Source organism: Artibeus jamaicensis, unplaced genomic scaffold (genome assembly GCF_021234435.1).
Source record: "Artibeus jamaicensis isolate MK-2021 breed Jamaican fruit bat unplaced genomic scaffold, CSHL_Jam_final contig_519, whole genome shotgun sequence".
NCBI lineage: Eukaryota > Metazoa > Chordata > Mammalia > Chiroptera > Phyllostomidae > Artibeus > Artibeus jamaicensis.
This window is the reverse complement of record NW_026521871.1, coordinates 52,411,979-52,439,376: the sequence shown is the minus strand read 5'-3', so window position 1 is coordinate 52,439,376 and position 27,398 is coordinate 52,411,979. Positions and strand designations below refer to the sequence as shown.

The window sequence follows — 27,398 nt, the reverse complement described above, 5'->3', positions numbered from 1 at the left end:
TTTGTGACAGAAGCAATAGGAAACCAATGGAGACTCCCACAGGGAAGGGGATAAGCTGTGTAACATGGCATCCTGTTTTACAGCAAACCCTTCTAAAAGTAGAAAAGAATAAACTCTAAAAAAGCAATGAATGGTATTGTACAGAAACTACACAAACCCATGAAAGTCCTTCGAGGCACTGTACATAATTGTCCGAGCTACACTTTTATACAGCGGGCAGAGCAGATTTGTTTACCCAGCAGTGCCACGAACGTGACTAGTACATTGCACTGCCACGTCCAGGGCTACGTCACCAGGCGACTGACTTTTCAGCCCCATTATCCTGTTAGCGACCACGTTTGTCTACTCGATCCTCCATTGGTCAAAACATGGTCATGAGGCACTTAACTAGACTGCACAGTCTCAGTCCCTTCCCACTTCTGACACCCCTGTGTCCCTTTAAGAATCCAGAGCTCAGAGGGGACCAAATGCAGTTAACAAAATGCACTGTCTTCCTACTCTGCACACACACAAAAGACCCAGTAGACATCATCGTGTTTGGAGAGCACTTTAATAGTCTACAAGTTGATGTAGTTTTATTGTCATGGTATTTTGAATCACTTTACAGTAACAGTAACATCTCAAATAACTTTTAGTAACAATATTTTGCACGATTTTATAATAGCATTGAGTTTTTGAATCATTCTGTAGTAAAAGAAGAGACAGAAAAATAATTTTGCCCCACAGTTGAAATTTTCACACACTCTGGAAATTTCCCAAATCAGTCCAGTTCTGGCTCAGAACAACAGATAGCTAATATATTTTATTCATTTTTTTCTATTGCTTTCAAAAGTTAGTTCACGTAGTAACTGGGAAATTAGGGCTACTTGTGGCACAAAGGAGAGCAGGAAGAATGTGGTTTCCTGGCAGACGGGGTTTTACTAACAAGCGCACCAAGCAACAACGGCTTGGGGTCACGTCTCACACACGCTCTGCAAGAGTCCCAGCGGCCCTCACAGCTCTCACACTTTCACACACGTGAGAAAGGCACACGAAGAGAGCCTGCAAAGGACTGTGGAGAGACAGAATTCTCTCAGGCCCTCACATTCCTGTTTCCCTTCTGCAAGTGGGACTCAAGCCCACGGGAACAAGGCAATGGAAGCCTTGAAGGTGATCAGAATTCTGGGATCCCCTCCAGCCACCCAGGACTCAATGGCATCATCAGCTCAGGATTCAGCTGAAAGAGGTCTCCACTCCAGCACTCCCCACGGAGCAATGAAGTCCAGCGCTGGGGACATGCAGTGACGGGGACAGGACTCGGTTTGGCCCTCCCAGGTGAGAGATGGAGAGATCACTCCTTACTCAGCAATTCACTCAGATAGGGACACATCAGACAGAGAATCCTGATAGTCTGCCAAACTGGGTCACTGGCCTTCCTCAGACCACCCAGGCGGCGTTTGAATGACCCTACCTGGGGGGGGGGGGGGGGGGGGGGGGGGTTGGCAGCAGGGTGGGGAGCTAGTGGCAGGCGGCCAGAAAAAAACTAAAGGTCAAAATGAGGCAAGGGAGAAGGCTGGAGGCTGGCTTTGGGGCCTGGGATCAGGCCATAATCTTCCTCTTCTCCTCTGGCTATAAAGTCCACAAGTTGTCTAGGGAACCCAAGAAGGGCTGTTTGCTCTTTTATAGCAAACTTACTCATCCTGGTCTACCAGGTGCCTGGTTTTCTTTCTAGGTGCCTGTAAGTACAACCCCAGTACAGTTCTATTTAGCTAATAACTCACAGAATGTTTCAGATAACCAGGTAGAAGAACACTTCCTCATGGCTTATACACAAGGGCCTGAGCAGGAGAAAACCAAACAAGAGTCCTGCCGGGTACCTGCTCTGGGGACGCCGATCACAAGAGAAGCTGCTCTTTGGCTTTTGTCTCGTAATTCTCTCACTGCTCTTCAATGCCACAAAATGCCACGTTTGCAGCAAGATCGGAATCACCCCAATCAAGGCCATTTTAAAATTTTCATTAAAAAAATTAATCACACACTTAACTAGTTCCCCAATTTGCAAACGCATGCCTCCTGCCTCTGACAGTGGTTCCAAGGCAACTTTCTTCACTCTGTGGGGCTTGAAAGTGGAGCAAAGATGAGTCTGCAAGGCTAAGAACATTCCTGGGTTGGCAAAGGCAGGTTGAGACGCACTGGCCGGCCTCCTGCCCACAGCCTTGCCCGGGCTGAGCCCGATGACTAGACGGGAAGAGAGGGGTACGACCCCAAGGGTCACTGCCCCAGCCCTGTGCACTCATGGCTTTTCAGGAGGCTCAGCCCTTGAAAAGGAACCAATGAAAGCACGCAGCCTGGACAGAAGTGACGTCTGGCCAAAGGATCCAGCTGAATGAATAAAAATGTGAAACTGTCCCCAGTGCCTGTGCTGTGCTCCTTACAGGCACCTGCGTCTGAGTCAAAACGCGGCCCAAACGGGAAGCTGGGCCCTGCAGAAAGTCTGGGGGGTCCCAGGAAGGCTCCCCAACCGCCCTCCACAGCCCAAATCCCCTGGTCCTCCCTCGTGGGGTGCCAGGTGAAGAGGCAGGGAGCAGATGCCAGCTGCAGTGCCCCAGCCTGGCTGGCAGTGGTGAGACGGCCCCGTGCTCCTGTGACAAAGGCCGCGGGGCAACTGGCAGCCAGTCTCTTAAAACTACCTGTGCACACATCTTGTTGAAGTGCTGAGGGACCTTGAGCCCCGTCCGGCCTCAGGATTATGACGTGCAGGGCCAATTCTGCCTCCTCAGTGCAGAGGTGGCCTTGAAATCTTGCCTGTGTGTGGCCCTCTGAGCCCTTGTCGTCCTGGGGAGCCAGCCAGGTGCAGTGCACAGCACCCGACGTCAACCTGCTCTAGTCCTCTGCCCTTTGGTTACGGTCACAGTGCCCTACCCGCCGGAGGCGGGCCGTGCGCAGCCAGACCTTCCCACCACGCCACAGAGCCGGCTGAGCCCACTGTGACGGGCGAACTCCACCCCTGCCCGCGATTTGGTGAAGCTCTTATCTGTGAGGTATTTTTTGGGTGTGGAAGGCTGACAGTGGAAGGAAACAATTAAAAAAGAAGGAAAGAACAGACAAAAGCGCTGTACCTTATACTGGTGTCTTCAAACGCACGCCTGTGCCAAGGGTTGGGCAAGAGACACTTGTGAAATGATTGTAATAACTTATCCTCAGGCACACCCCCACGCTGGTCTCGAGGTCTCACACACAAACACCCCTCAGCTGTAGGGGGCTGGCTCTTGGGATGCAACAGGACTCCCCAAAGCCCAGGAGACGTCTGCACGTGGGATCCCGAGACTTGCCTTTTGGGGAGTGACTCCAAAGTCACGGACTCCGGAGGGCTGCAGAGGGGACATGCGTAAACGGGGGCAGAGGGGCCTGGTGCCCGCACCAAGTTCTTTGTCCCAAAGCCCCCCGCTGCTGCCTATAGGGGAGGGAAGACCTGCGGGGACGCGCACAGTGCTGTCGGGGTACGGGAGGCCACCTGGTCTCGCCTACTTCAACACCTGGCTCTGGTTTACTGAGGAAAGTCTTTCCAAGAGACTCAGCACATGTCAGGGCTTCCCTCTCGCCATAAACCAAGTGAAATCTGCAGCCCTTCTGCAGAAGAGCTGACACCCTGGGGTGGAAGGAAGCTTTAAGTCACGTGTGTGTGCACACCCATGTGCCCATGGGGAGGGCAGGTGCGTGGGTTTTCCTAAAGGGAGGAAAAGGGTGGAATAGATCGGGAGCTGAAATCTCTCTTCCAGGCATATTGGGAAATATGCCCAGGGTGAACCTGCCCCCGTGGGGAGGAGACAGGCGGGCTCATCTGGTTGCACTGATGTGATCCCCTGCCACATGCCACCCACCTGCTGGAGCGTCTTCCAGAACGATCTGATGAGCACATGCCAGTGGAGAAAGGCCCTTGGAAAACACACACACCAGACAGGGAGGGCTGGCCTCACTGGGGAAAGGAAAGGACCCCACGCGTGCTCGCAGGCGCTTGCCGGCCAGGCCCTCCCACCCCACCCCAACGCCACCCCGGGGACCACTGGAATCAACAGGCGGATCGGTCATTGCGCAGCCCCGGCCTCGTCCTGCCCGAGGTCTCTGTACGAGGCTCCGGCTAGAAGTGGTGCTGGTGAGGGGCTGCGGACGAGGGGCCTTTCTCCAGCCTCTTGACGTGGCAGGACTGACAGAACAGGCGGTCCTCCAGGGGGTAGCAGCGGTGGCCATCTTCGTCATTGAGCTCCAGGCCACAGTCCTGGGGGAGGCAAAAATGTCCAGTGGTAGCCAAAGAAAAGGGGCTGCCGGACGAACACAAAGGCCAACGTCCCTGATGGCGGCGGTGTGATTCTACAGGGGCGGAAATGCGGAACCCAGGGGAGGTCGGGACTGCATTGTCCCCTGCCGGGGCCACCAGCTAAGTGTCACCCTCGAGCACCTTGAAATGGAGCTGATTGGAAATGGGATGTGATGTCCATGTGAACACACACCAGACTTCTAAGACTTAGGAAAGAGGAGGATATAAAATAGCTCACAAAAAACGTTTATGGGGACTGCATGCTAAAATAACAACGTTCCGGGTCGAAGAAAATTTTATCACAAAAACTGATCCCGCCCATTTATTTCCCTTTTCTAAGGAGGCTACTAGAAAAAAGACGACACACAGGACCTGAATCTGTGGCTCGTGAATCTCCACTGGACAGCACCAGCCCGGGGTGTGTGGAGGGGACGGTCGAGCCCAAGTGTCTGTACCTCCTTCCCCAGAGCCAGGGGTGCCACTGACAACGCCCACCCATTTCTTCGGAGCTGGTGGTGGGAATCCAGCTATCTGTGCCCCACACCCTCTGCTCTCCCAAAACCCCCACCCCATCTCCTCCGTCAGCTCAGACGGCCGCCCCGGCCGAACCTCGAGGACTGTCCCCTGCCATAGTCAGCTAGGCCGCCTTCCTGCTGGGCTGCCAATCAGGACCTGCGGGCCTGGGCAGGGAGGGGCCTACCTCGCAGTGGTAACACTCCACGTGGTAGTCCCTGTCCATGGACACGACGCGGATGGTCTCGTCGGAGCCCTGCACGGAGAAGCAGTGAGGATGACAAGACAGTTGGGGGGCCCTCGGGCTCCACATGCCAGGGGTGTGTGTGTGTGGGGGGGAGTCTGAGTAACAAGCAGGCAGCCTCAGGAGAAGAGCAGAAGTCGGAGATGGGCACTAACACCGGTGCGAAAAGGATGCATTTACTTATGGGGAGAAGTGGAGGGACGGGAGCCCTACCTTCTGGGGAGTCAACAGGAAAAAACCACATACAGCCCTTTGCTCACCTGCTCCCCTTCCATTCCAGGGTTAGTGTCGGGTCTGAGAGTTTGCCCGATTACAGGGACACAAGAAGGGCGTTGGGCTGGGCAAAGCTAATGGGACGGGGGCTTCGTGGTGAGGGCGCTAAGGAGAGGACACAGGTCTTGTGGACGACCCAGGGAGAAGCTCCTGTCGTGGGAGACTCCGGCTGCAGGAGCACCTTACCTCGGGGGGGAGGATGGGAAGCCCGCAGGCTGCACACTTGGGGGCCAGCACCCTGGGGGAGAAGCAGAGAGGCAGTGAGATGCAGGCTGTTTCCGGAGGGCGAGGCCCACTGTTCCGGGGACACTGGTGCCGGGGCCTGCCCAGAGCCTCCCTCCCGCGCCCGGCCCCAGTGCCTGGCTCCCTCTAGGACCCCTTCGATAATGCTTCAGGGTCACTCCCCAGTGGTACCAAGCACACCTGGCCCCTCGCTTGACTCAGGATAGAAACGAGCTGTCTGCTTACCCGCCTCACAGTGTCTGATCTGGGCCAGGCACAGCGAGGGGGTGGCGGCCAGTCGGATTAGTGGTTTCCGAAATCAGGCAAAGCTGGAGCCACGGGGCCTGTCGGACTGGATCTGTTTTTGTTTGTTTTTTTCCCAGTAAATATGATTCTTTAATCAGTTCCTGCCTGCATAGGCATCTGCTGAGCTACAGAGGCCCCTGGCACACTCCTCACCCAGGAAGCCTTTTCTGGACTGTGGGCTGACCGGACAAGCGGCCTGCAGACACGCCCACCCCGCAGGTGTCCGCCTGGCACTCTGCTGAGTGTCCATCGGCGAGGCTTACACGTGTGGCCCCCGGCCCTCCTTACTTGTGGTAGTCTCGGACACAGTAGATCCTGTTCTCCGAGTCCACGGTGAAGGGCACCCCATCCAAGCACTCGTTACAGATGACACAGCGGAAACAGCCAGGGTGGTAGGACTTCCCCAGGGCCTGCAGGATCTGGGGACACAAAGGACGCGGCTGGGACTCAGTGGCATGACAGGAAGGAAGGGACGGTGGAACGGAGAACACTGCACGGAGGGACCACGTGACCACGCCACGCGAGGCACTCGCTCCGGAGCTTCACTGGGACCAAGGTCAAGAAGTGACTGCAGGAAACTGAATCCAGTGACATGTATAAACAGGAGAGGGCCAAACAGGATCCTCCTCCCGAATCCATAAAAACTCCGGGAGGAAATTTAAATGACTCCCTATCAAAAAGCGTTCCGGCTCTTTGCAGACAACGATGCACCGCAGGGCCATGAGAGGACCCATCAGGGATTGGAAAGCAGCAGATATGTGGAAAGGTTGAAGGAAACTCCCTGTGAAAATGCAGAGCTTGAAGAAAACCCCTTAACTCCTTCTAAGCGGCTTTGATTCGGCAGCAGGATAATCCAGAAGCTGTGACGCAGCCCCTGATCACCTCAAATTCAAGCACAGCAAAGCCTCTTTGTTGCTCTTAAACACAGCAAAGAGAAAGCCCCAAATCCTTCTCCCTCTGTGTCATTTGATCTGGACGTGACACCTAGGCCTGCAACAGGGCACCTGGAAACCAGGGCGGAGCTGAGACACGAGGGGAGGGGAGGGGAGAGCCGAGCAGGAAAGAGCATCCTTGGCGACTTCACCCACCGTGGAAGTGCCCACCTCCAACCCTCTTGTTAGGTGAGAGAGAGCAGCTTTCCTACTACATCAGTGGCTCTCAAGGTGCAACGCCTGGACCTGCGGCATCAGTGTTACCCAGAAACTGGTTAAAAACGCCATCTCGGGCCTCCCCCCCCCCCCCATGTCCTGAATCACCGCCTCCAGGGTGAAGCCAGCAGTGGGGGTTTGAATAACGTGATTCTGAGCACATGGACGCCTGAGAAGCACTGATTCAACACGAGCCTGGGTTTTTCCATAATGTGCACCTGGAAGCACCTCGGCTGACTCAATAGGGGATTCGTTTCTGCAAATACCCGGGGCCACGAAACTTAGCGCAAACCTCGGAGCCTCGGAATCAGCACCTGATCTGCAAGCGATGCACAGAGTGGTCATTAGTATTCGGCTGGGGGGGGGGCGGGTCACACAAGGGCCCTTCGGAAGGGGAGTCGCAACTGAGGGAAGCCTTGTCGGTGCACCTGCACCGAGAGACCTGTGTGTTGTGGCACCCTCCAGGGCCCTGCCGCTGCCTCCAGAGGCCACAGCCTACCTTGCACACCGAGGCCACTGGCGAGCGAGCGGGGAGGGCTTCCTGCTTCCCAGCCTCCTCATTCCCTCTGGGGTCTCACAAACCTCCCAGGCCCCTCTCAAGCCACCAACATAAAAAGAAACACCAGCTGGGCTTCCAGAGTCCACTTGGCAATTCAGATCCCATCTTGGCAGAGACAGACCGGGGAATTCATTTAACCCACAGTGTGCTGGGCGCACAGTAGGATAAAGGTGCCATTTGCTGCCCTCCGAGTAGCTGTTTCCACTTATGTCGGGTCTTTTTCACTTTCCTTTAATGCGGGAAAACGCCCAGGTCCGAGACGCAAGGCCGAGTGCTCAAGCCTTCTATGAACAAAGGGGGCACAGACAGACAACTTACACAAACGGTTGGGATATTTGGGGTTCTGCTGGAGGACCAAGAATGGTATCCGAAGGAATCTTTCTCTGCATCATTGTAATTTGGGGTGACAGGGAAGGTTTCTGTTTTTAAAACTAGGCATCGCTTGTAGATAGACATCCACTAAAAGTTTTCAAGTCCTAGGAAAGGGCTGCGAGAAGCCAGGTTTCAGTTCACATGCTCGGGTGCGGCAGAGACTGCCTCCGAAATGCAATTGCTTTCTCCCCCACGTGCATAGGCTGATTCTCTATTCGAGAAGCAAAGAATATTTCCCTTCCCCTTGAATCAAGACCAGTCTTGCGACACTCTTCGATCAACAGAATGAGAAAGAAATGATGTCCTGAAATTTCTGAGTCAGGTTATAAGAAGACTGGCAGCTTCTGCTTCCTCTCTCTTCCTGTAAGGAAGGCCTGGCCAGATACCGAATGAGATTAGAAGTCACAAGGGGAGAGGCCTGGAGCGTGAGAGGCCGTCTTGGACATTCTACTGCAGCACCAGCTGAAGGCAGCTGGGAGAGTGACCCCAGCCAACGCCACACGGCGCAGAAGAAACACTCCGCTGAGCCCTGATCAGTAATAAATCACTGTTGTTTTACACCTAAGTTTTGGGAGTGGTGTGTCATATAGCGATAAATAATTGGAACATCCTAAAGTTCAAAGAAGACTTAGGATACCCAGAAATAAAAATAGGGTATAATCGTGTTCAAAAATGTGGCCACCGTGCCCTGGCTGGTGTGGCTCAGTGGATTGAGCGCCAGCCTGTGAACAAAAGGTCACTGATTCGAATCCCAGTCAGGGCACATGTCTGGGCTGTGGGCCAAGTCTCCAGTAGGGGGCGTGCAAGAGGCAACAGATGGATGTTTCCCTCTCTTTCTCCCTTCCTTCCCTTCTCTCTAAAAATAAATAAATAAAATTTTCTAAAAAGTGTGGATAATGTTGACCTCCCAGGTGGTGGGTCTGTCAGAAGGACTTGAAAATCAAGGACAAATTCTGCTAAGGAAATGGTGTCCTGTGTGGAGTCTGGCAGGCACTTGGGGATGGCAGGGGTGAGGGGGGTGGTGGCTCCTGCCTGCCTCCCCTGGGGAATGGGTGGAGGCTGCCGTGTTTCCAGGGAGGCTCGGCTACTCACGAGGCCACCGCTGCTCACGGGCTGAGCTCTGCCGTGGCAAGTCAGAGCCTGGCTGGCCGGCAGTTGTCTTCAAGCATGGGGACGGCCCCAGTTCGCCTGGGTCATACACGTGAAGACCAAACCAGCTGAAATGGGTGTTGATGTCCCTCAAACACCCGCCTAAGGGTGTTCACTGCAGCTTTATTCATGAGTGGCCCCAGATCGGAAACCACCTAAATTCACATCAGCAGGAGAATGGAGAGATAAACTGCTATATCCCTACAATGGGATTCTTTCTAGCAATGAAAATAAACTACCAACACAGCTAACACATGAATGAACCTCAGAAACATTTTCCTAAGTGAGAAAAGGCAGCCCCAGAGGAGTCTGTATTACGTTCTTCCATTTATATGACCAGCAAAACAAACCTGGAGCAAGAGGTGTTGGAATAGCGGGTGCCTTTGGGGGAGGGGTCTGGCCTGGGAAGAGGCCAGGGAGGACCCTTCTCAGGTGTAGAACGTGGGGTGTGACCCTCATCCTGATCTGGGCAGTGCTGACACGGGTTTATGCAAACGTAAAAGTCCATTACCTGTACACGTAAGATGTGTTCCCTTTATTCTGTGAGTTGCTGCTCAATAATAATGTAAAAGCAAAAAAAAAAATAGCAACACTTAGCAAATTCCCTTCTCCAGAAGTGAATTCATGGGTCAGCTTAGAAAGGAATTTAACTCTTCCTAACTAAAACCAAATGTTATATAGTCATTTTTCTCTAACCATTATATTAAAGAAGTTCTACAGGACCAATCTCCAGCAGTAAACAATTTGATTCCTGAAACAGAATAAAGAACTCTGCGTCCCTTAAGCCCACAACCTTACCCTACAAGGAGGGCAGGAAGGAAAAACTGTCCCCACTGAAGAGACAGAGATATGACAAGCACAGAGAGCCAGTGGCTGAACAAGGAACAGAATGTATAGAACTTGCTCCTTGTTCTGCTGGTTCAAAAACTTGTTTCAGGAACAGACTGAGCAGGACAGAGGGGAAGAACATGGAGCTTCATCTTCGTCCGTGTGCCTGACTCCAAGGGAGCCGAGCATTCCGTGGCAAAGACAGGCTCCCTCTGACATCTCACCCGGGGCGCCGTGGGGGTCACAGAAAATCAGATGGAGGCCAGTGTGATCTGGACAGCCCAGGGCTGGGACGATGGTCTGAAACACCCCACTGTGTGGGCTGGCTGGGGGAGGATGCCAGTGTCAACACCGGCCAAGGATGCAGGTGCTGTTATAGCCAGCAAGGGGCGGCATGGCACAGGACCGACTTTTAGTAACAGCAGCCCCAACCGCAAGCCAGGCTGGGAAACAACGGTTCTCCACAGTTACTTTCTCTTTTCTCTGAACGCCTCTCCCTCTCTCCGTGCTCTTGCCTGGTTCGGCGGACCCTACTCACCATGTCCATGATCAGATGGCCGCAAAGAAAACACCTGTCCGCAGACTGCTGGAATCCAGAGTACTGCAGGGGAGAGAGAAAAGACAGTTAAAACACAGGCAGGGACCCGGCCCTGCCGTTATCCCCGAGGATAACGAGGAGTGTCACTCCATCAGGAATGTGTCATTTCCCCCGAGGACAACACAGCTGTGTGATGAATCAGGGAATAGTCTTTGCCATAAAAACCATACTAACACTACCTGCCCTGACAATAAGTACACCTGGGTACCCATGGTGTGCCTTGGTGGCTGCAGTCTCACCAGTCAGGTCGTTCTGAAGGAGGCGCATTCCTGGCATCCCCTGGGAACCTTAAGAAATGCAAATTCGTGGAACCCAGCCCAGACCTACTGAACTGGAAATTCAGGGGCCCCGGAATCTGTGGAAGATCCCTATGGAATCTTCCTGAATCTTCGAGCCCCATGGAAGATCCTGACGCATGTTCCCGTTTGAGACCACTACGCTAATCCTCAAAACTATTCTCCACCCTGTGTGTTACACCACTTCTCAGAAGGGAAGCTCAGAGAGGTGAAGTGACCTTCTCAAGGTCACACGGCCTCTAAGGGGTAAGTCCAGGATTCAAATTCAAGTCAGTTTCTGGTTAAAAAGCCAAGGCCTTTTACAGCCGGCTTCAAAGGAACTTGGTAAGTATTACTGACCTTCCGTTGTCAACACACATACAGACCCCCCACCACACACTGCTGGAGTCTTGAAAGAAATGAGGAACTCCCTTCAGCAACCCTACTAGAGACCACACACAGGAAAACACTACAGTTTAGATACTACAACTTTAACAACAGGGAAAACTAATGGAAAGGCAAGTAGAAAACAGAAAAAGGGAAGCTTGCCACAACTCTTCACCAGTACTGCAGGTTTCTGCTGCCCCGCACCTTCCCTCCTTCTAGGCAGTTCCCGATTTTCACGTGGAACGCAGCCCCTCCCCTACCTCTGGGTCCGGTGGGCTGATCCCCTGCTGGGTTCCAAGGCAGGGCACAGACTCAGCCCTGGCCAATCAGAGCCTCGCATTCCTCCAGCACCCACAATTCTGTGACCTTGGATGGTCACGTGACCCAACAAGAGCCAATGAGACTCCAAGGGCTGTCTGCCCTCGGAATGGCACCTAGATAGGCTGCCACCATCTGGCTGTCACAGCGCTGGAGACTGTCGCTAACACAGAGAGGCAGGGCCGAAAATGGAGAGAAAATGACTGCGGAGGGCACTGCTGGAATGGCTTTCCTTTTTGCCTAAGCCATCTTGGATTTGCTTGCCTAACCCTGGAGTCCTCATGACCCCACCCACACCCCCCAAAGAAGCAGGCCCCCGCTATCTTGGGGTCTCCCATTCCCCATCCCTGAATCACAGGCTCAGTTCAGCTGCCTTCCCTGAGCCCGACTCCACGCTGGGCCCTGTGCTTGGATCTGATGGTGTACGATGGAGAAGTAGCATGTTCCTCCCTCCAGAGAGGTGCACGGTCCGGTGGGGACAGGAAGACTTGTAAACAGGCAGGCCGTGTGCTAACTGCTCTGCCAGGGTGGAGGGACAAGGAAGGCCGCCGGAGCTAACTCGGCCAAGAAAGGGCGAAGACATTCCAAGCAGGAAAAAGGCACATGCTAAGGCAGGAGGGGGCGACTATGCAGTGAACGGCACATGCGGCATGGCCGAGACCCAGTGCCAGAAGAGGCAGGCTCCTGGCAGAGAGCTTCCTGCACACGCTTTGAACTCTGGGGTCACAGGGCCCAGCAGGCCAGGGGGGCAGGCAGACAGCACGGGGGAGGCCATCAGGCCAGCCGGGTTGGGACAGGAGGACAGGCAGACAGCACGGGGGAGGCCATCAGGCCAGCTGGGCTGGGCCGGCTGACACGCGGAGCAATGGAGACCTGGAGGACGTCATGGCACAAGGCTCCTGCGTGGCTGCATTCTGGGACACATGGAAGGAGGAGGGGCAGAGAGGGACCTAGGACACCGTTCTCCGAGATAAGGACCCCCGGTTAAGGTGATGGTTCTGCTTCAGGCAGATGTGGTGGGAGGAGCTGGGGGACAGCCCAGTGACTGTCCTGTGGGCAGTGAGATGTCAGCGGTGGGCTGCAGAGGTGCAGACAGGGCTGGGGCTCAGATTGGCGGTCGCTGGTAGTGGACAGACTGCCCGTGCATGGGAGAGGCTGGATTCCCACAGGAGCAGGCCGGGTGAGCCATGAGGAGGGCCTGGATCACAGTCGGAAGGTTTTTTGGGGTGAGATGGGGGCAGGGTAGGCAGAAATGGGTAAAAACAAGAGGACAAGCTGAGTGACCCCCAAGCCCCTTCAAAGCACAGAGCTCTGCAGTTTGTCACTTGCCTCAGGAACACAGGCCACTCTGTACGTCTACAGAAAAAGAGTGAGCACCCACCCCCAACTGTGGCCAGGACTTCGGGGAGGGCAGGCTTGGGTGACAAACTCACCAGGAAGTCTTCCTCACAAAACACTTTGCCGTTGACAAAATAAAAGGCTTTTCCTCTCAGCTTCCGGCCTAAGGAAAAAACACAAAGGCAAAGGGAAAAGAAAATGTTACTATGCAGTGAACAAAGACAAAACAAAGGCCAGAATCTCTGTAAACAGAAATAGACACACGAAATATGCCAACTGTTGGTAAGTTTCTGGTTTGCTGAAAGCTGCTGGCGGCCCTTGGCCCTGGGCAGACTGAGGCCGCTGCCTGGTGGGACAGCCGAGGGCTGCCTCGGGAATCATCCTGCTGAGAAGCCGAGAGACACTTGGTGACGGGATGGCCGAGGCACACACAAATGGGGACCCCAAGCAACAGTCTCCTGTGAAGCTGCTGCCTCCCACAGGTGTGCGGGACCGTCACCTTCGATGTGTCCTCCGGGGCTGCTGGTGACAGCCTACTGGGAAGCTTCTGTAAATAGGTCAACTCCTATTGTCAGATATTTTTCTCATCTGAACATAGAAAATACACACTGTTGAAAAGATAAAGATTTTTCTTGTTTTCCGGTGATCTAAATAGGGTGAGCGGGGGGTGGAAAAATGCAAAGCACCCTGACCCCTCGGCCGCAACTTTAGTTACCACACAGCCAGGACACCGACGAGAACACTGTACCAGCTCCTTTGCTCCCTTATGGAAAAACCACAACAGGCCACAAGTTCAGCATAAGCGGGAGCGCCCGCGGGAGGCCTGGGGCCTGTCACTCAGCAGCACGCCCCCCTCCAAGAGTATTCCCAGAGCCAGGCACAAAACATACCAACAGACTCCACGGGAGTCTCAAAAACTGGAGGGATGCGAAACACCAGCTGAATCAAGCCCCCGGAGCCAGGGTCCACAACATGAAACCAAAGTCACCCATGCCGCACACATTAACAGTGCCGGGGACACAGAGAAAGCCACTGAGCGTCCCCAGAGCAGGCAGAGCACGCGGCGGCGGCGGAGAGGCTGCTGATGGGCCCTGCCGGAGCCTGAAGAGGACGCTGAGAGCACCCACGCAGAGGAAAAGCCGCAGAGAAGGCAATCGGTTCAACGACGAAAGACGGTCGAAGACCCGTGTGAAAAACTAAAGCTATTTTAAGGAACTGCCGGGAACTGCTTTTGACTTGGGCCTGGAAAAGGATTTTTCTCAGGTATGTCGTAAAAAGCACATCTTATGAAAGTAAAAAATAGTACATACAACATCAAAAATCTGAGCTTCTGCTCACCATAAAAGAAAGTTCAAAGGATAAAGCTGTTGAAAGACTGAACCGCTTCCCCGCAAGGAGGCAGAAGGAGAGGCGGGGTCGGGTGGGCTGCAGGCCAGGGGAACAGAGGCAGAAGGGGCCCTGGCCGGGTGGGCACGGCTGCAGGCCGGGAGGCTGGAGTGGAAGGGGGAGTTAGGAAAAGAAGGAAGAAGACTCAGGCTGACCGTCCACTCTTCCCCTCTGCACCCCACTTCTCAGGAAGGGCCCCCTTCTCCCGGCCTGGGCGGGCAGACCCTCCTATGGTGGCACTTGTCGCGGTCAGGCCCACTGTTGTCTCCATGTCCCCCAGGGCTCTGACTGGTTCCTAGAGAACTTTTTAATGTTCCAAGTTTTTGCTACGTTCTTCAAGGATACAACATAATTCCAACTCAGCTATATACTAGGAGAGCTTGGCAATGGTCTGACCAAGGGCATTAAATGCCAAGTTGAAGAAGGAAAAGGACCAGAAGGTGGCTGCAACCCATGTAACAAGGTACTAGCACCTAAAACACAAAGAACACCAACAGTCAACAAGCCAAAGATAAGTAACCTGATGGAAAACATGGGCAAAGGATAGGAAGGGAGGGGGTCAAGAGAAAACCTGTTGAATTCTAGGCAGTAACCACTTTAAAAGCTGTACAATCCCACCGGCAGTCAGGACGTGCAAATCAAAACACAGTGAGATGCTATCTCATTCCCAGGCGGGCAAACCACTACAACCGACGATAGGACGTCTTGGTGAAGCCGTGGGACAAGAGGAAACCTTTCACGCTGCTGCCAAGGAATGGGGCAGGGTGGCAGGCTTGACTGGCATGACACTTCGGGGAGAATTTCACAAGAACCCATAATCCTGAAAACCCACAGGACCCACGACACAGGCAGATGCTCCGTTGGAACAGAGACCCAGGAGCCCAGAAGCACCCTCATTGTTCGTTCAGCAGGACAGAAAGAAGGGTGCATGCGCAGAGGGCGAATTCGGAGCTGGAGTCACGGGATGAGACCCATGCGGCAGGAAAAAGGACCGAACGGGGTCCATACAGGTCACTACACTAAACACGCTGGTGTGCAGACAAGGAACACTGCCCAATGGCGCCTGTGACAGATAACCTCAGGTGTAAGGTGAGGCACGCACACAAACTAGTACCGCGTGTCGTTTAGTAATGCCTGTACGTGCGGCAACAGCAGGAAAACCGGGACTGAAGGATCCAGGCACGCGATCCGGACGGCAGCTGTGCCGGGGAAGGGGGAACGGGATGGGAAGCCAGATGATTCCAATTTACCTGTAATATCCCACTTCCTTTATAAAAAAAAAAAAAAAAACAGTAAGCCAAATGACGACCTATGAAAGTTTGTGCTTTGGGGGTGGTAGGTAAAGCTATTTCCTATAGTTTCTTAACTGTACACACACACAACACACACACACACAACTTCTTTAGAACAAATTATACAAAACAAAAGGCAAATGACAAACTAGAGAAAGCAGGACAAAAAGGAACTTAATCCTCATATGCAAAGAACCCAATTAACAGTCCAATACAGCAAACGTAGGCAAAGATAGATGACAAAAGAAGTATGGACAGCCAGAAAATATCTGAAAAATCCTGAGCATTTCTCATGCTTTAAAAAACTTGCAAATTAAAATAATATTCCGTGTGCTATCAGGGCTGGTGGAGGCTGGAAGGGCAGCGTGCAGACCGAGTCCATGGCACCGACAGACATCCACCACACAGGACCTGGGACAAGGGTTTAAGAGAAATTCGGGTACTAAGTATTCATAGAATTTAGAGGGAATTTCAGTGGGAAAGGGAAAGGTTTTACAGGAACAAGTGTAAAAGACACACGGACAAAAACTGGGGGGGGGGACAGGAGGGAGATGGGGAGGGCTGGGTGGGTGAGTGGGCTGGGGTGGGAGTGAAAGACAGAAAACTGTACTTGAACAACAATTAAAATCTAAAAAAATCAATTGCTGTCACACAAAAAACGTATTCACAGAATTTAGAAAGTTCAGATTATTCTGACCCAAAAATTCGGCTGCAAGAATTCATCCTAAGGACGTAATCAAAGGTCGGCTCTTTCAAGGAGCTCATCTCAGCATCATGTAAAATAGCCTAAAAATGACCCGGGCCACACGTCTAGTTCCTGTAAAATAAATGACAGTATTTATCCTGTTATGCAGCCATAGAAAAGATGGTTTTCCAAAAGAGATTTAATGACCCAGAGCCGTACTTAAAACACTTGAAAGGGGAGGTACAGAAGTGTGTGTGCACGCACATGCGTGCAGACATGGGTATACACATTCACACACTTACACGACTGCAGAATTCTGTGCACGCTCACACACACCCGATGTACACCAACTGGTTCCAGGCATTACCCTAGAGCGTGGAAATGGGGGTTTTAACTGTTTTTTCCTGCAGTGACTGTATTATTCAGCCTGAAACAAACTACCAGAGTGAGGAGCATGGCAATGGCAGTGGGGCGTGTTAGAAGGCCACGGGTCTTCAGCTCTCCAAACCTTCTTCCCTGTCCTTCCTTCAAAGTTAGTTACCCGCACTTCTAGAAAGTTCCAGAACCTTCACAAGTATTTCCTAACTCTGCTAAACTAGGGTAATGAGATAAGCGCTTATAATTAAGCGATTTCAGGGTTCACTAACAGAAACCCCTGACAGCCACGGAAGTTGAACGTAATTACTCCATTCTGGGGTTTCCCACGGAGATGACAAGAGAGGTGAGGCTGCAGCTGCCGGTGAAGCCACTAGAGGGAGCCAGCAGGCCACCTAAAAACCCCACAGTACTCAAGAGAGGTAAGGAGCAGGAGGCTTCTGACCCATTGGGACAGAATGCCCAGCTCTGGGTCCAAGAACAGGTCCCAGAAGTTCTAAAGAATCTGAGCTGGCAATTAATGTTTTGCTTTAACAGAGGGCAGATTACCTCTGTTCCAAAAGCATCAGGGAAGGTCATTAAACGTGCCAAACTGCTGAGCCTTCTGGCGTTTTAAGAAACACAAATCCAACAAGGGCTTTTACACTTCGGATATCAACAAGGATTTTTCTTAAGTGATGACAGTCGCTTGCGATTGCCGTCACCGCACATTTCCGTAAACCACTGATGAGTATAGAACCATGAACTCTCTGTGGAAAGGGAACTTGCCGATGTTTCTCTCTGACTCTGTGGGGGTGTGTTCTGGGACTTGGCTTAGGGAAAGAATCTGAAATGTGAACAAGTATTTACTTAGATCTAAACTGGCAGCCTTAGAGAAGTAACTACATAAAACAGAGGACATCTGAATGTTAAAATACTACGGGGCCATTGAAATACCATTCAAATAAGTGTTTCAGTGACACTGGAAAATGCTTAGATTATAGAAACATAATCAAAACACATTAGTCAGTGAAAAAAGAAAGCTGGGCAACTGTATTTATAGTACAATTCCATTTCGGTAAATCTCACTCACGCACACACTCACACACATACGCACTCACACACATGCCACTGAAATGAAAAAGAAAAAAAAACACCACAACTTGGGAGACTGCAAACTAAAACTAACAGTGGTTACTATTGGCAGACAGCATTGTAGGGGAATTTTGCTTGCAATTTAACAAAAGTTTAAAATCTTACCTAGTATTATGTATCACTGGTGGGTTGCATGAAGGGGAAGTTTCACTTTCTACTTTATACATTTCAGCATTTAAAGTTTTTTATAGTATTAGGTACAATGATAGATAATGAGAGAAATTTCACTTTCTGCTTCACACATTTCTGTATCGAATTTTTCTAGAATTATGTATTTATAATCTAAAAAGGTACTTTTTAAGTTTTTAAAAGAAATCCCACCTATGTCATAATATGAAAAGTAAAAAAGATCTAAATATTGTGTATTTCAACTGCAGAAAGAAGAAATTCAAAGAAAAAGACTGGAGGAGAAACCTGCCTAAGAGTTAAGAGTGCCTCGGACATACGGCGTCCGCCTCACGGGGGGGACGTGCCCGGGTTGGGGGCGTTTGCTCCTTGTTTGATTCTTTACGCTCTCATACCCCTCCCCCAACCTTTCACAACTTTTCATAACGATCATCATTTTTAAAAGTGCCCGGCTGGCTTGACAAGCCCTCTTGCTGGCCGTCCCCAGAACTGAGAGGTCCCATGCCCGGAGGCCAGGGAAGGGGCTCTCAGAGGCTGCCCCTGTTGTTCCTTTCTTTAAAAAAAAAAAAAAAAAGAAATAAACTGAGGACTCCCCCGCAGACCTCAGAGAGTGGGGCCTCAGCCTTCCCTGGAGAACTCAAAGTCCAGTTTTTACTTGAGTCTTACAAGTGCATCTAAGTTTAGACACCGAATCCCACGTCCAAATGTTTCAGTTTGCATTTTGTCGGTGGGAGAAAAGACTACCATCTGTTGATTGCCTTCTATGTTTCAAGTACTGACTGCATTTAGAACTTTCCTGTTACAAAAGTTTTAAAAATGTTTAAACACACCCTCCCACGTGACGCGTCGTTAGCGCCCCTCTCTGCCCCTGTCCCACCTTATGCCTCTCGCGGACCAGTCCCCCCACCACCCCACGCCCCCTCCTCTGGGCTTCGGAGGAAGAGGCAGAAACAAAACCCACCCCGTGTGCACACCACAGTGTCCACACCCCGTGTCCACACCACAGAGCGGCACGAGGCGGGACCTGATTACTCTGGGGAATCCCCGGAAACGACACCCCAGCATTGCTCCCAACTCTCTGGGTGTCCTCCACTCTTTGTAAAAACACAGTACTCATCCGTGAAACGTTGTTGCCCGCATTTACTAAATTCTGAGGCTCGGGAAGCTGGCCCGGGTAGTAGGAGGGCAGGATAGGAGCCCAGCTTTGTGGGTCCTGCTCGCCCGCCGTGCCCTAGGCACCCCCTTGTGGGGTGCACTCTGGTACGAGGAATCCCGTTTCCCGGCTCCTACCCTGGAACAGGGAAGGGAATTCTCATCTTTGAAGCACTTTCTATTTACTGGCTGCTTCACCTACATTGTATCTGGCTTAATTATCTTGACAATTCTGTACAAATCTCTTGCACATGGTGTATATGTGACTGGTGACCAACTCCCACAGGCTCGTGAAGGTATGGTTAGGCCGAAAACAGCAAGCAACGTGGAGGAAGAAGCAGGAAGGCAGAGGCGAGTCAGCAAACCTGGAAGTTCCTGGAGTCACAGCCTGACAGTTCCGTTCAGGTGCGGAACCCAGGCCCGTCCTTGCCGACAGAGACGCCGCAGCAGCCGACCACCACTAGGTGGCCCCAAAGCACAGCTAGGACCAGGACAACCCTGGGAGAGCTCAGAGCTGGTGGGTGGAGGAGGCCGGCCGTGGTCATTTCATAAATCCAGCAATGAAAGGACCCGCACTTTTCGAAGGCTACGTCAGCCAAGCCAACTTGCCTACATGGCAAAAGCGGAGTAGGCGAGTGGGGATTGGAACTCAGGTCTCTCTGGCGCAAAGCCACCACTTCCCACCACACCACACTGGCCCCTCGTCCCAGGCAGAGTCCCTCTCCGAGCAGGCGGAAGGAGAAGGAAGTGCCTTTCTTGGCCTTCCCGATCAAACCGCAGGGAAGGAGAGAGGAAGCAAGTCTGGCTGTCCTCGCTGCCTGTGGCAGCACACACGTGGGCGGAGGTGACACCCAGGAGCTGGCTATGGCTGTGCCAGCCAGCACTCACGGAGCTGTGACACCAGTGGCCCTCTAACCGCAGCACCAGCTGGCGGGTGTGTCCAAACACGGGTTTCTGGGTTCCAGGCCGGGGACTCGGACTTAGTGGGTCTTCAAGGCACTGAGAACAGGCCTTTGCTGGCGATGCTGCAGCTGCATGAGGCGCATCGTGGCCAAGGGCTGAGACCTAGCCCGCCCTCCGGACCACCGGCATCAAACACGAAGCCACGGAGGAGAAGGCATGTCAGTGCGACATCTTCATAATTCTAGTTTCAGAATCAGCCTGCTGCTAGAATCCTGCACCCCTGAAAGCCACCAGTTTTTCCAGAGCTTCAGAAGACAGCAGCTGGGGGTGCTCTTTGTTTAACAGTTTATAAAATATTGACTAACGAACGTACAGACTCATCAGGAATCCCCCGTAAAAGCCTCTTCCCACAGATGCAGTGAATTAATATTTTATACCTGCCTTTGGGGCGCCCTCCATTGAAGAGGAAATCGGGGGCAAAGCCAGCGTGGCCGACGCCGGGAACATCCGCACACATGTCACAGACAGCCGGCCTCTAACCCGACAGTCGAACTAACCGGCCGCACACCCCGTCCGTCCCGCCCCTCTGGAAATAGAAGCGATGCCTCTGTTCTGGAAACAGAGTTGGCCCTTAGAACCTCGCCACAAATTTCAGTTTCCAAAATAGCTCCCTGAAAAGTAAAAAATGTGAGGTTTTCCTGACATTGAGACAAGGTCCTGAGAAAAGGAAGTAAAAGCTAGCGGTTGTTTAGACCAGCAATTTTCAACCTTTTTCGCTGCATGGCACACAGGAACTCATTTCTAAAACTCTGTGGCACACACCAAAAGATACACTTTCTGCCAATCTGACAAAATAAATGGGTATCATTTTTATCCATTCACACAGAACAGCTATTGCTGTGTTGGCCGTTATTATTTTTGTAGTTGACAATTGAAGGGAAAAGAGGTCAGTGCCCCCAACTAAATAGGCGTTGCATGTTTTAAAATTGATTGCAGCACACCGGTTGAAAACAGGTGTTCTAGTCTGCGTTTTAATTGAATTGGCCATTCCGACCTGTGCAGTCCACAGTGGCCACCGGTGGCTATTTGTACGTAAATCTAAACTAATTCCAAAGATTCCGCTCGAGTACTTGAACTAAGAACACGTGAAGGACCTGCTGGACACGGTGACGGGGGCAGCTCCGGGGCACCCGCAGGGTTACACAAAGTTCTGCCTGATCCAAGTCTTCCAACAGCTGTTCCCGAAATAGGGCAGCACTGAAAACACTGCTAATAACAAAGCAACAGAAAGAGACCAACCGACCACAGTGGTTTGGCTCAAAAAACAGGTGGGCTTGGGTTTCACAGGCTCCTTGGGTTGGTGGCCACGGGTGGGGGTGTGGAAAAGCACTCAGGGTAGCGTCCTTGACTTTGCCAGTTCCCAGAAATGACAGGCTGGCAGGTCACTAACCCCCTGGGGTCCTTGGTAGGGGTGTTGTGGAGAGGACGAAACTGGGGACCACAGCGGGGAACCCAGCACAGGGCCGGCTCACACTCAGCACTCAGCACACGGGCCCTCCCGCTGCAACCCCCCCCCCCCACCTGGAGCGAGAGGGGAGCACCCAGGAGCCCCAGAGAGCGCCTGTGATGCTGGGGGTGAAACTCAGACCTGCAGAAAGATCTTCTCCCCTAAATCCAGGCTCTGACGTGAGGCACCCGGTGCGACATGTTCACGCCAACAGGTGCAGGGTCCCCGGCACAGCAGCTTGCTCTCCATTCTCCTCTGAGAGTTGGGGAGACCAGTGCCCCGCTGGGCACAACCGGGTTTCAGCCACGTCTGGGACGAGGGAAGGAGAGGAGAGCAGATTTCCACCCCAATCCATGCGTGTGCCTGGAATGCAGGCGTGGCCACTCAGGACGCAGGTCCCACTGAAGCTACCTGTACAATATAGTTCAAAACCCCGACTTGGTCAGCGTGTCACCACCACGAACAAACTGTTCTACGTCAGGGACATCGTGGCCTCTGGTCGAATCAACAAAGTCTGACCTCAGAAACCAAGCCTGGTCCCAACTGCAGGGCACCCGGCAGAGCTGGCTTTGCTAGAGGTGGACAGAGAGCCTCCGACCGCTAAGCAAAGCGGCCGGGCCCTCCGCCCCTCTCCGCCCCGCAGGGCCCTCTGCCCCGCCGTCTATTCTGGCTGTCTCCGGATTTCTCCCTCGCCCACGGACTTCCTTCAGGATCTGCCCACTCTTCCTTTCTCACATTCCTGATCTTCAGCTTCTTCCTTGGGTCCCGCTGACTCACTAGGCTCCTGTGTGGACAGTGAATCTGATGAGAAACACTGGGATGACTCCGGGGCTCAGAAATTCAGCGATCGAAGGCCTTAAGGAAGAAGAGAACTTGGATCAAAACCCTTAATCCGCTTCTCTGCTCTGGGTGCGGCCCACTTCCAGGTCCCAGGCAGCTGGCTCTTCCGCATTCACAACCCCAGGGCATCCGAACACTCAGCCCTCGTGGTCACACAGCCCCCAGGCGGCAGCTGGACCTGAGAAGTCAGGGCAGACCCCAGAGCCAGCCCCTTGCTTCAACACAATCTCTCTCTACACAAAAGTGACAATATAGTGACTGACAGCGAGGGCTATGGGCCCGCACGGTCCTGGGCTCCACCATGTGCCGACCACCATACCTAACTGCCATGGAGCCAACCGCCAGCAAACTAAACTCGCCTCTGCCCATCTGTAAAAGGAGGGCAATGAGGACGCTGCAGTCACGGGACTGTGCCGTGGGCGGAGGGCTCGGAGCGGGCCGGCTGACAGGGAGCTACAAAGTTCACCCGCGGACTGCAGCAGGTCCTCAGGTAACATCGCTTCATTGTATCAATTAGCTCAGCAACTGATACAATGCTTTACTGTTGCTTCATTTTGCTTTAGCGTTGCCTCATTTTGCCCGGCGATGACAGCGATGATGCGGAGTGAGGCCTGACCATCCCTGGGGGCGCCGTGATGACTGTCCGAAGGATGCAGGCCTGCCGTGAATGAAGGAGGCCCTCACAGGCTCCAGCATTTGAGACTCCGAGCATTTTCAAAGTCAGCGACAAAGGCAAACAGGATTTCAGGGGCGGTATTCAGACTTCGTAGGCAAAACCCAGCAAAACCCAGCAGCGGACGAGAGCCCTCCTGCACTTTGGAACTCCCTGCAGGAGGAGCCGCCAGCCACAGGCCGATTCCATGGGAACCTCCGTTCCGCTGCTGGGCCTGTTCCTAGTTGCTCCATTTGCCGAAGGAACAAGTGGCACCTTCCTGGTGCCCTGGGTGCAGGCTGCCCACCGACTCAGAACCGCCCCTGACGGGGTCTAAAGGGGTGATCTCACTCTAAAACCCACGCACGGTCCTTAACAGACACAGATGTTTGCCGTTTGGCAGGTGGGATGGGCAGCAGCACAACTTCTTAACTCCGCTGGGTTTTTTCCCAAAGTACAGCTGGCGGGTCACAGTGCACACCACCCAGGAATGTAAGTGCTGGGTCACTGCTCTGAAGGTCACCAGCTCTGGCCTGGACGTGCACATCCCAGCACTGTCCCCTGGATGGGCCCCGTCTGGCCCTCGATGGCCTTTCTCTAAGTGCAGACCAGCACCAGGCGCACATTCCGTCAGTGCGGACCCCCTGCGCCCAATCCCCCACCCTCAGGACCTGGGCACCCCGTGCTCCTTGAGCCCAGGGGCAGGAAAACACATGGAAAGTCTCATCTGGGCCGTCGCCTGCCAATTCCTTCAGACGGGCCACCTGCGGCAAACAGGTCTCACCCGAACTCCGGGACAGACAGATGGACGGACGTCCATCAGTCTCTACAAAAGGCACAGAGTCCCACGCTTGACCTGACGCCACCCTGGAGTATGGACACGGCCCTGCCTGCTTGTCCCTCATCATCTATCTACCCTGGAAGGTGCCCACAAGGACTCCACTTGACCCCACAAGGCCTGCACACTTTCTTCCTTCTCATTCCACCTCTCTGAAGCCATAGGCGGGCGCCAGCATCTCCTCAGACAGGCCACTTGACACCGGTGTCCAGACACAGTGTTGGTGGCTGCCAGCCAGGCCAGGTCTGCGCTATCCAGGACCCTCCCTCCCACTCCACGGGGCTTCCTGAGAGCGCCGAGTTCGGCACAGTCCAGTGGGTGGACAGGACTGCGGGGGAAGAAGGGAGGGCCACAGCGCCCATCTCCACGGCAACCAGACACACCCGCTGCCTGCAGGGAAAGAAGAGCACTTTAACAAACCACAGAAACGCCCACACACTGCACCCGGAAGCTACTTCTGGGAGCGAACACCAAGGAAACAATTCAGCAGAGGGAAAAAAGATGCTTGCACAAAGACATTTGCGCCCGTGGGCGATAACCAACAGACTGGAATCCAATGAGCTCAGGGCAGCAAAACCACTGGGACCCCCTTGGTTACTAGGTAACGGTCCCAATGATTACTATGAAGACTGCAGAGGCGTGGGCGAGTTTATACAAAAGAGTAAATCAAAAAGGATACACTTTATATGCTATGATTATAATCACTGAAACTTTGGAGAAACTGTGTACCAATTTGTATACATTCGGACAAAGCCTGGAAGGGAAGAGACTAGTGAAACACCGTGTTACAGTAACAGGACAGGATTCTGCCTCTACACCTTTCTCTGTGGCTGCCAGGCTGGTCTCAGAGCTAAAAACGACTGGACTGAACACTGGTGCTTCTTGTGGGCAGCAGGGAACTGCCGAGAGGCCCTGGAGACCCTGCACCGCCCACGGAGGAGAAGGCCTGAGTGGGAACGCTGGGACCCTCCCAGGACCCACGAGGACTGGAGGCTGTAAGAGCAGCTAATTCCCTCCCCGGGTGCCTGTCACTGAGATGAGACAGCGTCTCCTCTCTGATGAGATGTGGGGCCGCGTCCGGGACTGGCTGCTCAGCGCCCCACAACCGTCATCGGGGCCCCTCTTGTGCCATCCCTTTGGGTGCGTGGGACAAGGACCCAGGACGCTCGCATGTCCTTCGTTCCCTTGTCTGTGCGAGTCATAAACTGTCTGAACCTACAAGAGGCGCAGTGTCTCTACCAGTCAGACCAGTCAGGTCTTGGCCTTGGCCTTGCCTTGGAGCAGGTGTGAGTTGACAAGGTCCCGGCACGTTGTTTTCATAAATTATTAGTGCAACCCAAGAAGTGAGTGTGTGTGTGTGTATGTGTGTGCATGTGCGTGTGCGTGCCGACAGGAACATATGCCTCCAACTGCCATCGTAAATGAAATGGGGGAAACAGGAACACACTCACACACACACACACTCACACACTCACACACACACTCACACACACACACTCACACTCACACACACACTCATAAACACACACTGGCCAGCCAGGAAAATGGGGCCACACAAGCCTCGTCTAGACTGGGGGGCCTGGATTCTGGTGCCCCCTAGGTTTTCAAACTTGAGAACTTCCTTGCCCTCTTGGGCCCCCGTTTCCAAGTCCACCAGCGAGGAGGGGAAGCGTGGAGGAACCCGGCCCCAGCTGTGCTGTCCTCTCCACGCCGAGATCACAGCCAGACTCGAGGACCTGCAGAGCCAGGCCTGGGGGTGCCCCGGGCCCCACTTCTGCTGCAAGCAGGTACGCGGCAGCAATAAGTCACCCGAGCAAAGGCAAATGACCTCTAGTGTCCCGTGAAGCTGCTCAGACACGTGCCTGGGCTCCGACTGCTCCGTCTGCGTGCAGAGCAAGCTGTGTCTGCACACGCCAGGCGCGTATGTGGGAGCCGCAGCACCCAGGAATGCACGGCACCCACTTCCGGAGGGAGTCCCGGTCCCGGGGGTCTTCAGCAGCTTCGCTCTGGGGCCTGGGGGGCTGGGGTGGAGTCACAGAGTGTGGTTCACGGTCAGTATGAGGGTGCCAATGAGCCAGCAGGGTAGGGCAGGTCCAGGAGAGTGGCTCCTTCCTGCTGGGGGAACAGGGAAGGCTTCCTGGAAGAGGCAGCCTTCAAGCTGTGTCCTGCAGGCTGGTCAGAACCTAAACCCGCGGAGTCGGGAGAGGAGATTCCAGGGTGCTGTGTGTTCAGAGACGTGGGTGTGGGGAGGGAAATTCAGTCTGACTTCATAAATTAGTAGGAAGCAGCAACAGGGACCAGACCACAAGGGCCTTGAACGCCGGACCAGCACCCTCCCAGACCAGCCGTCTTCCTTAAGTCTTTGTGCTTGGCATAGTTTGAAGCAAGATAAACTCAACCATTAAGAAATCCAGAGCTAGTGATGGAGCCACAGGTGAAACCAACGGACTTATTAATATTGTTTTTCCCCAACCACTTTCTTAGTGCAAATAACTGCTTGAGAAGAAAAACGGCTTCTACTTAGTATTTTCTTGTTGTGCTGGGAGACAGAGCCAATATTAAGACGTATTTTGGCAGCAGCCAAAAGTCAAAGGTAATTCCGAAAAGAAGGTGATCATAAGTCTTGTAGCTACGGCAGAAACACGTGTCACAGACTTTATTTCACTCATGAACTAGTGAGAGAACCAGAGAGATGCTGTGGCCGGGAGTCTGCAGGGAACCGCGCAGTGTGGCCGCCAGAACTGCTGGAATCAACGTGCTAAACAGACACGAGACCAACAGTGGTCCGACCCCCATGGGGCGAGAGTCTGTCGCCTCTGCACCAGACGGTCCTCGTTGTCACAGACAAGAAACACACATGCTGCCGTCTGATAGAGTGACGCAGCTCAGAGACACGACCAGGCCCAGGGACTGGGGACCGGGGACCCCGGGCCCCAGAAACCAGACAGCTTTCCCGCCCAGGATGCTCAGGAGACGCTGGATCTGCTTCAAAGTCCCCACAGTTGCTCCCTACGAAGGTCAGTACTGGTCCCCGCACAAACCGCACACTCCCAGGCACACGCTCCACAGGAAGCCGCAGTGAGGACTGACCCGGGAGGCTTCGAGCCTGGCCATCGAGGCTCGGCAGGTGAGGAGGCAGGTCCGTGGCCACCTGGTTCCCCACAGATCGGGAGTCAGGGGGCCGCCAGGGCTGTGCCTCGCGCCAGCTCCAGGCGAGCCCCTCCCGCCCTCCTCCAGACTTCTGAAAGGGGGGGCCTGGCCCCCCGCCAGGGTGCTCAGCCCTGGCCACCCGGGAGTCGTCTGAAGAGTTTTGAGCTGTACACTTGCCCTGCTCTAGAAATTCCACCTGCAGGCTCCTGGTTCTGCTGCTCATGGCGGCTGGGGCGCGGCCAGTTCTCATGGTCCCAGTGATGCTCACGAGCAGCCAAGACGGAGAACCGCGGGGCCAGGCGATTCGGCCCCTTTGTCCCCTTTGGTTGGTTGTAATGTCCCCTGTTATCTGACAGCTACTAGCCTCAGTACAGAATTGGAGGACATCAGAGGGACATTTTCCAACAATGCTCCTTGAAACTGACCTTTGGCAGAGACGGCGAAATGAACACAATTCCTGACTTGGCAGGACTTGGCAAACGCGTTAGAATCTGTCCACTGTGGTGGCCATCAGGCCGGTGAGAAGTCTGCGGA

At 53.5% G+C, this 27,398-nt stretch overlaps 1 protein-coding gene across 2 annotated transcripts in view; it reads right to left on the bottom strand.

The window, feature by feature from the left end:
- Window positions 1-531: 531 nt before the first annotated feature.
- Window positions 532-27,398, bottom strand: part of LIMD1 (LIM domain containing 1) — a 51,600-nt gene continuing 24,733 nt past the window's right edge. The window contains exons 3-8 of one of the 2 annotated variants that reach the window (XM_037129766.2): window positions 12,920-12,987; window positions 10,447-10,509; window positions 6,141-6,271; window positions 5,511-5,562; window positions 4,995-5,063; window positions 532-4,255 (exon numbers count right to left, since the gene is read on the bottom strand). In XM_037129766.2, coding sequence (XP_036985661.2) covers window positions 4,118-4,255; window positions 4,995-5,063; window positions 5,511-5,562; window positions 6,141-6,271; window positions 10,447-10,509; window positions 12,920-12,987 — 521 coding nt within the window. In that variant the 3' untranslated portion in view covers window positions 532-4,117. Of the gene's footprint in view, window positions 4,256-4,994; window positions 5,064-5,510; window positions 5,563-6,140; window positions 6,272-10,446; window positions 10,510-12,919; window positions 12,988-26,166; window positions 26,866-27,398 lie in introns of those variants that run through there. The other variant, XM_053669323.1, reaches the window with a different exon arrangement.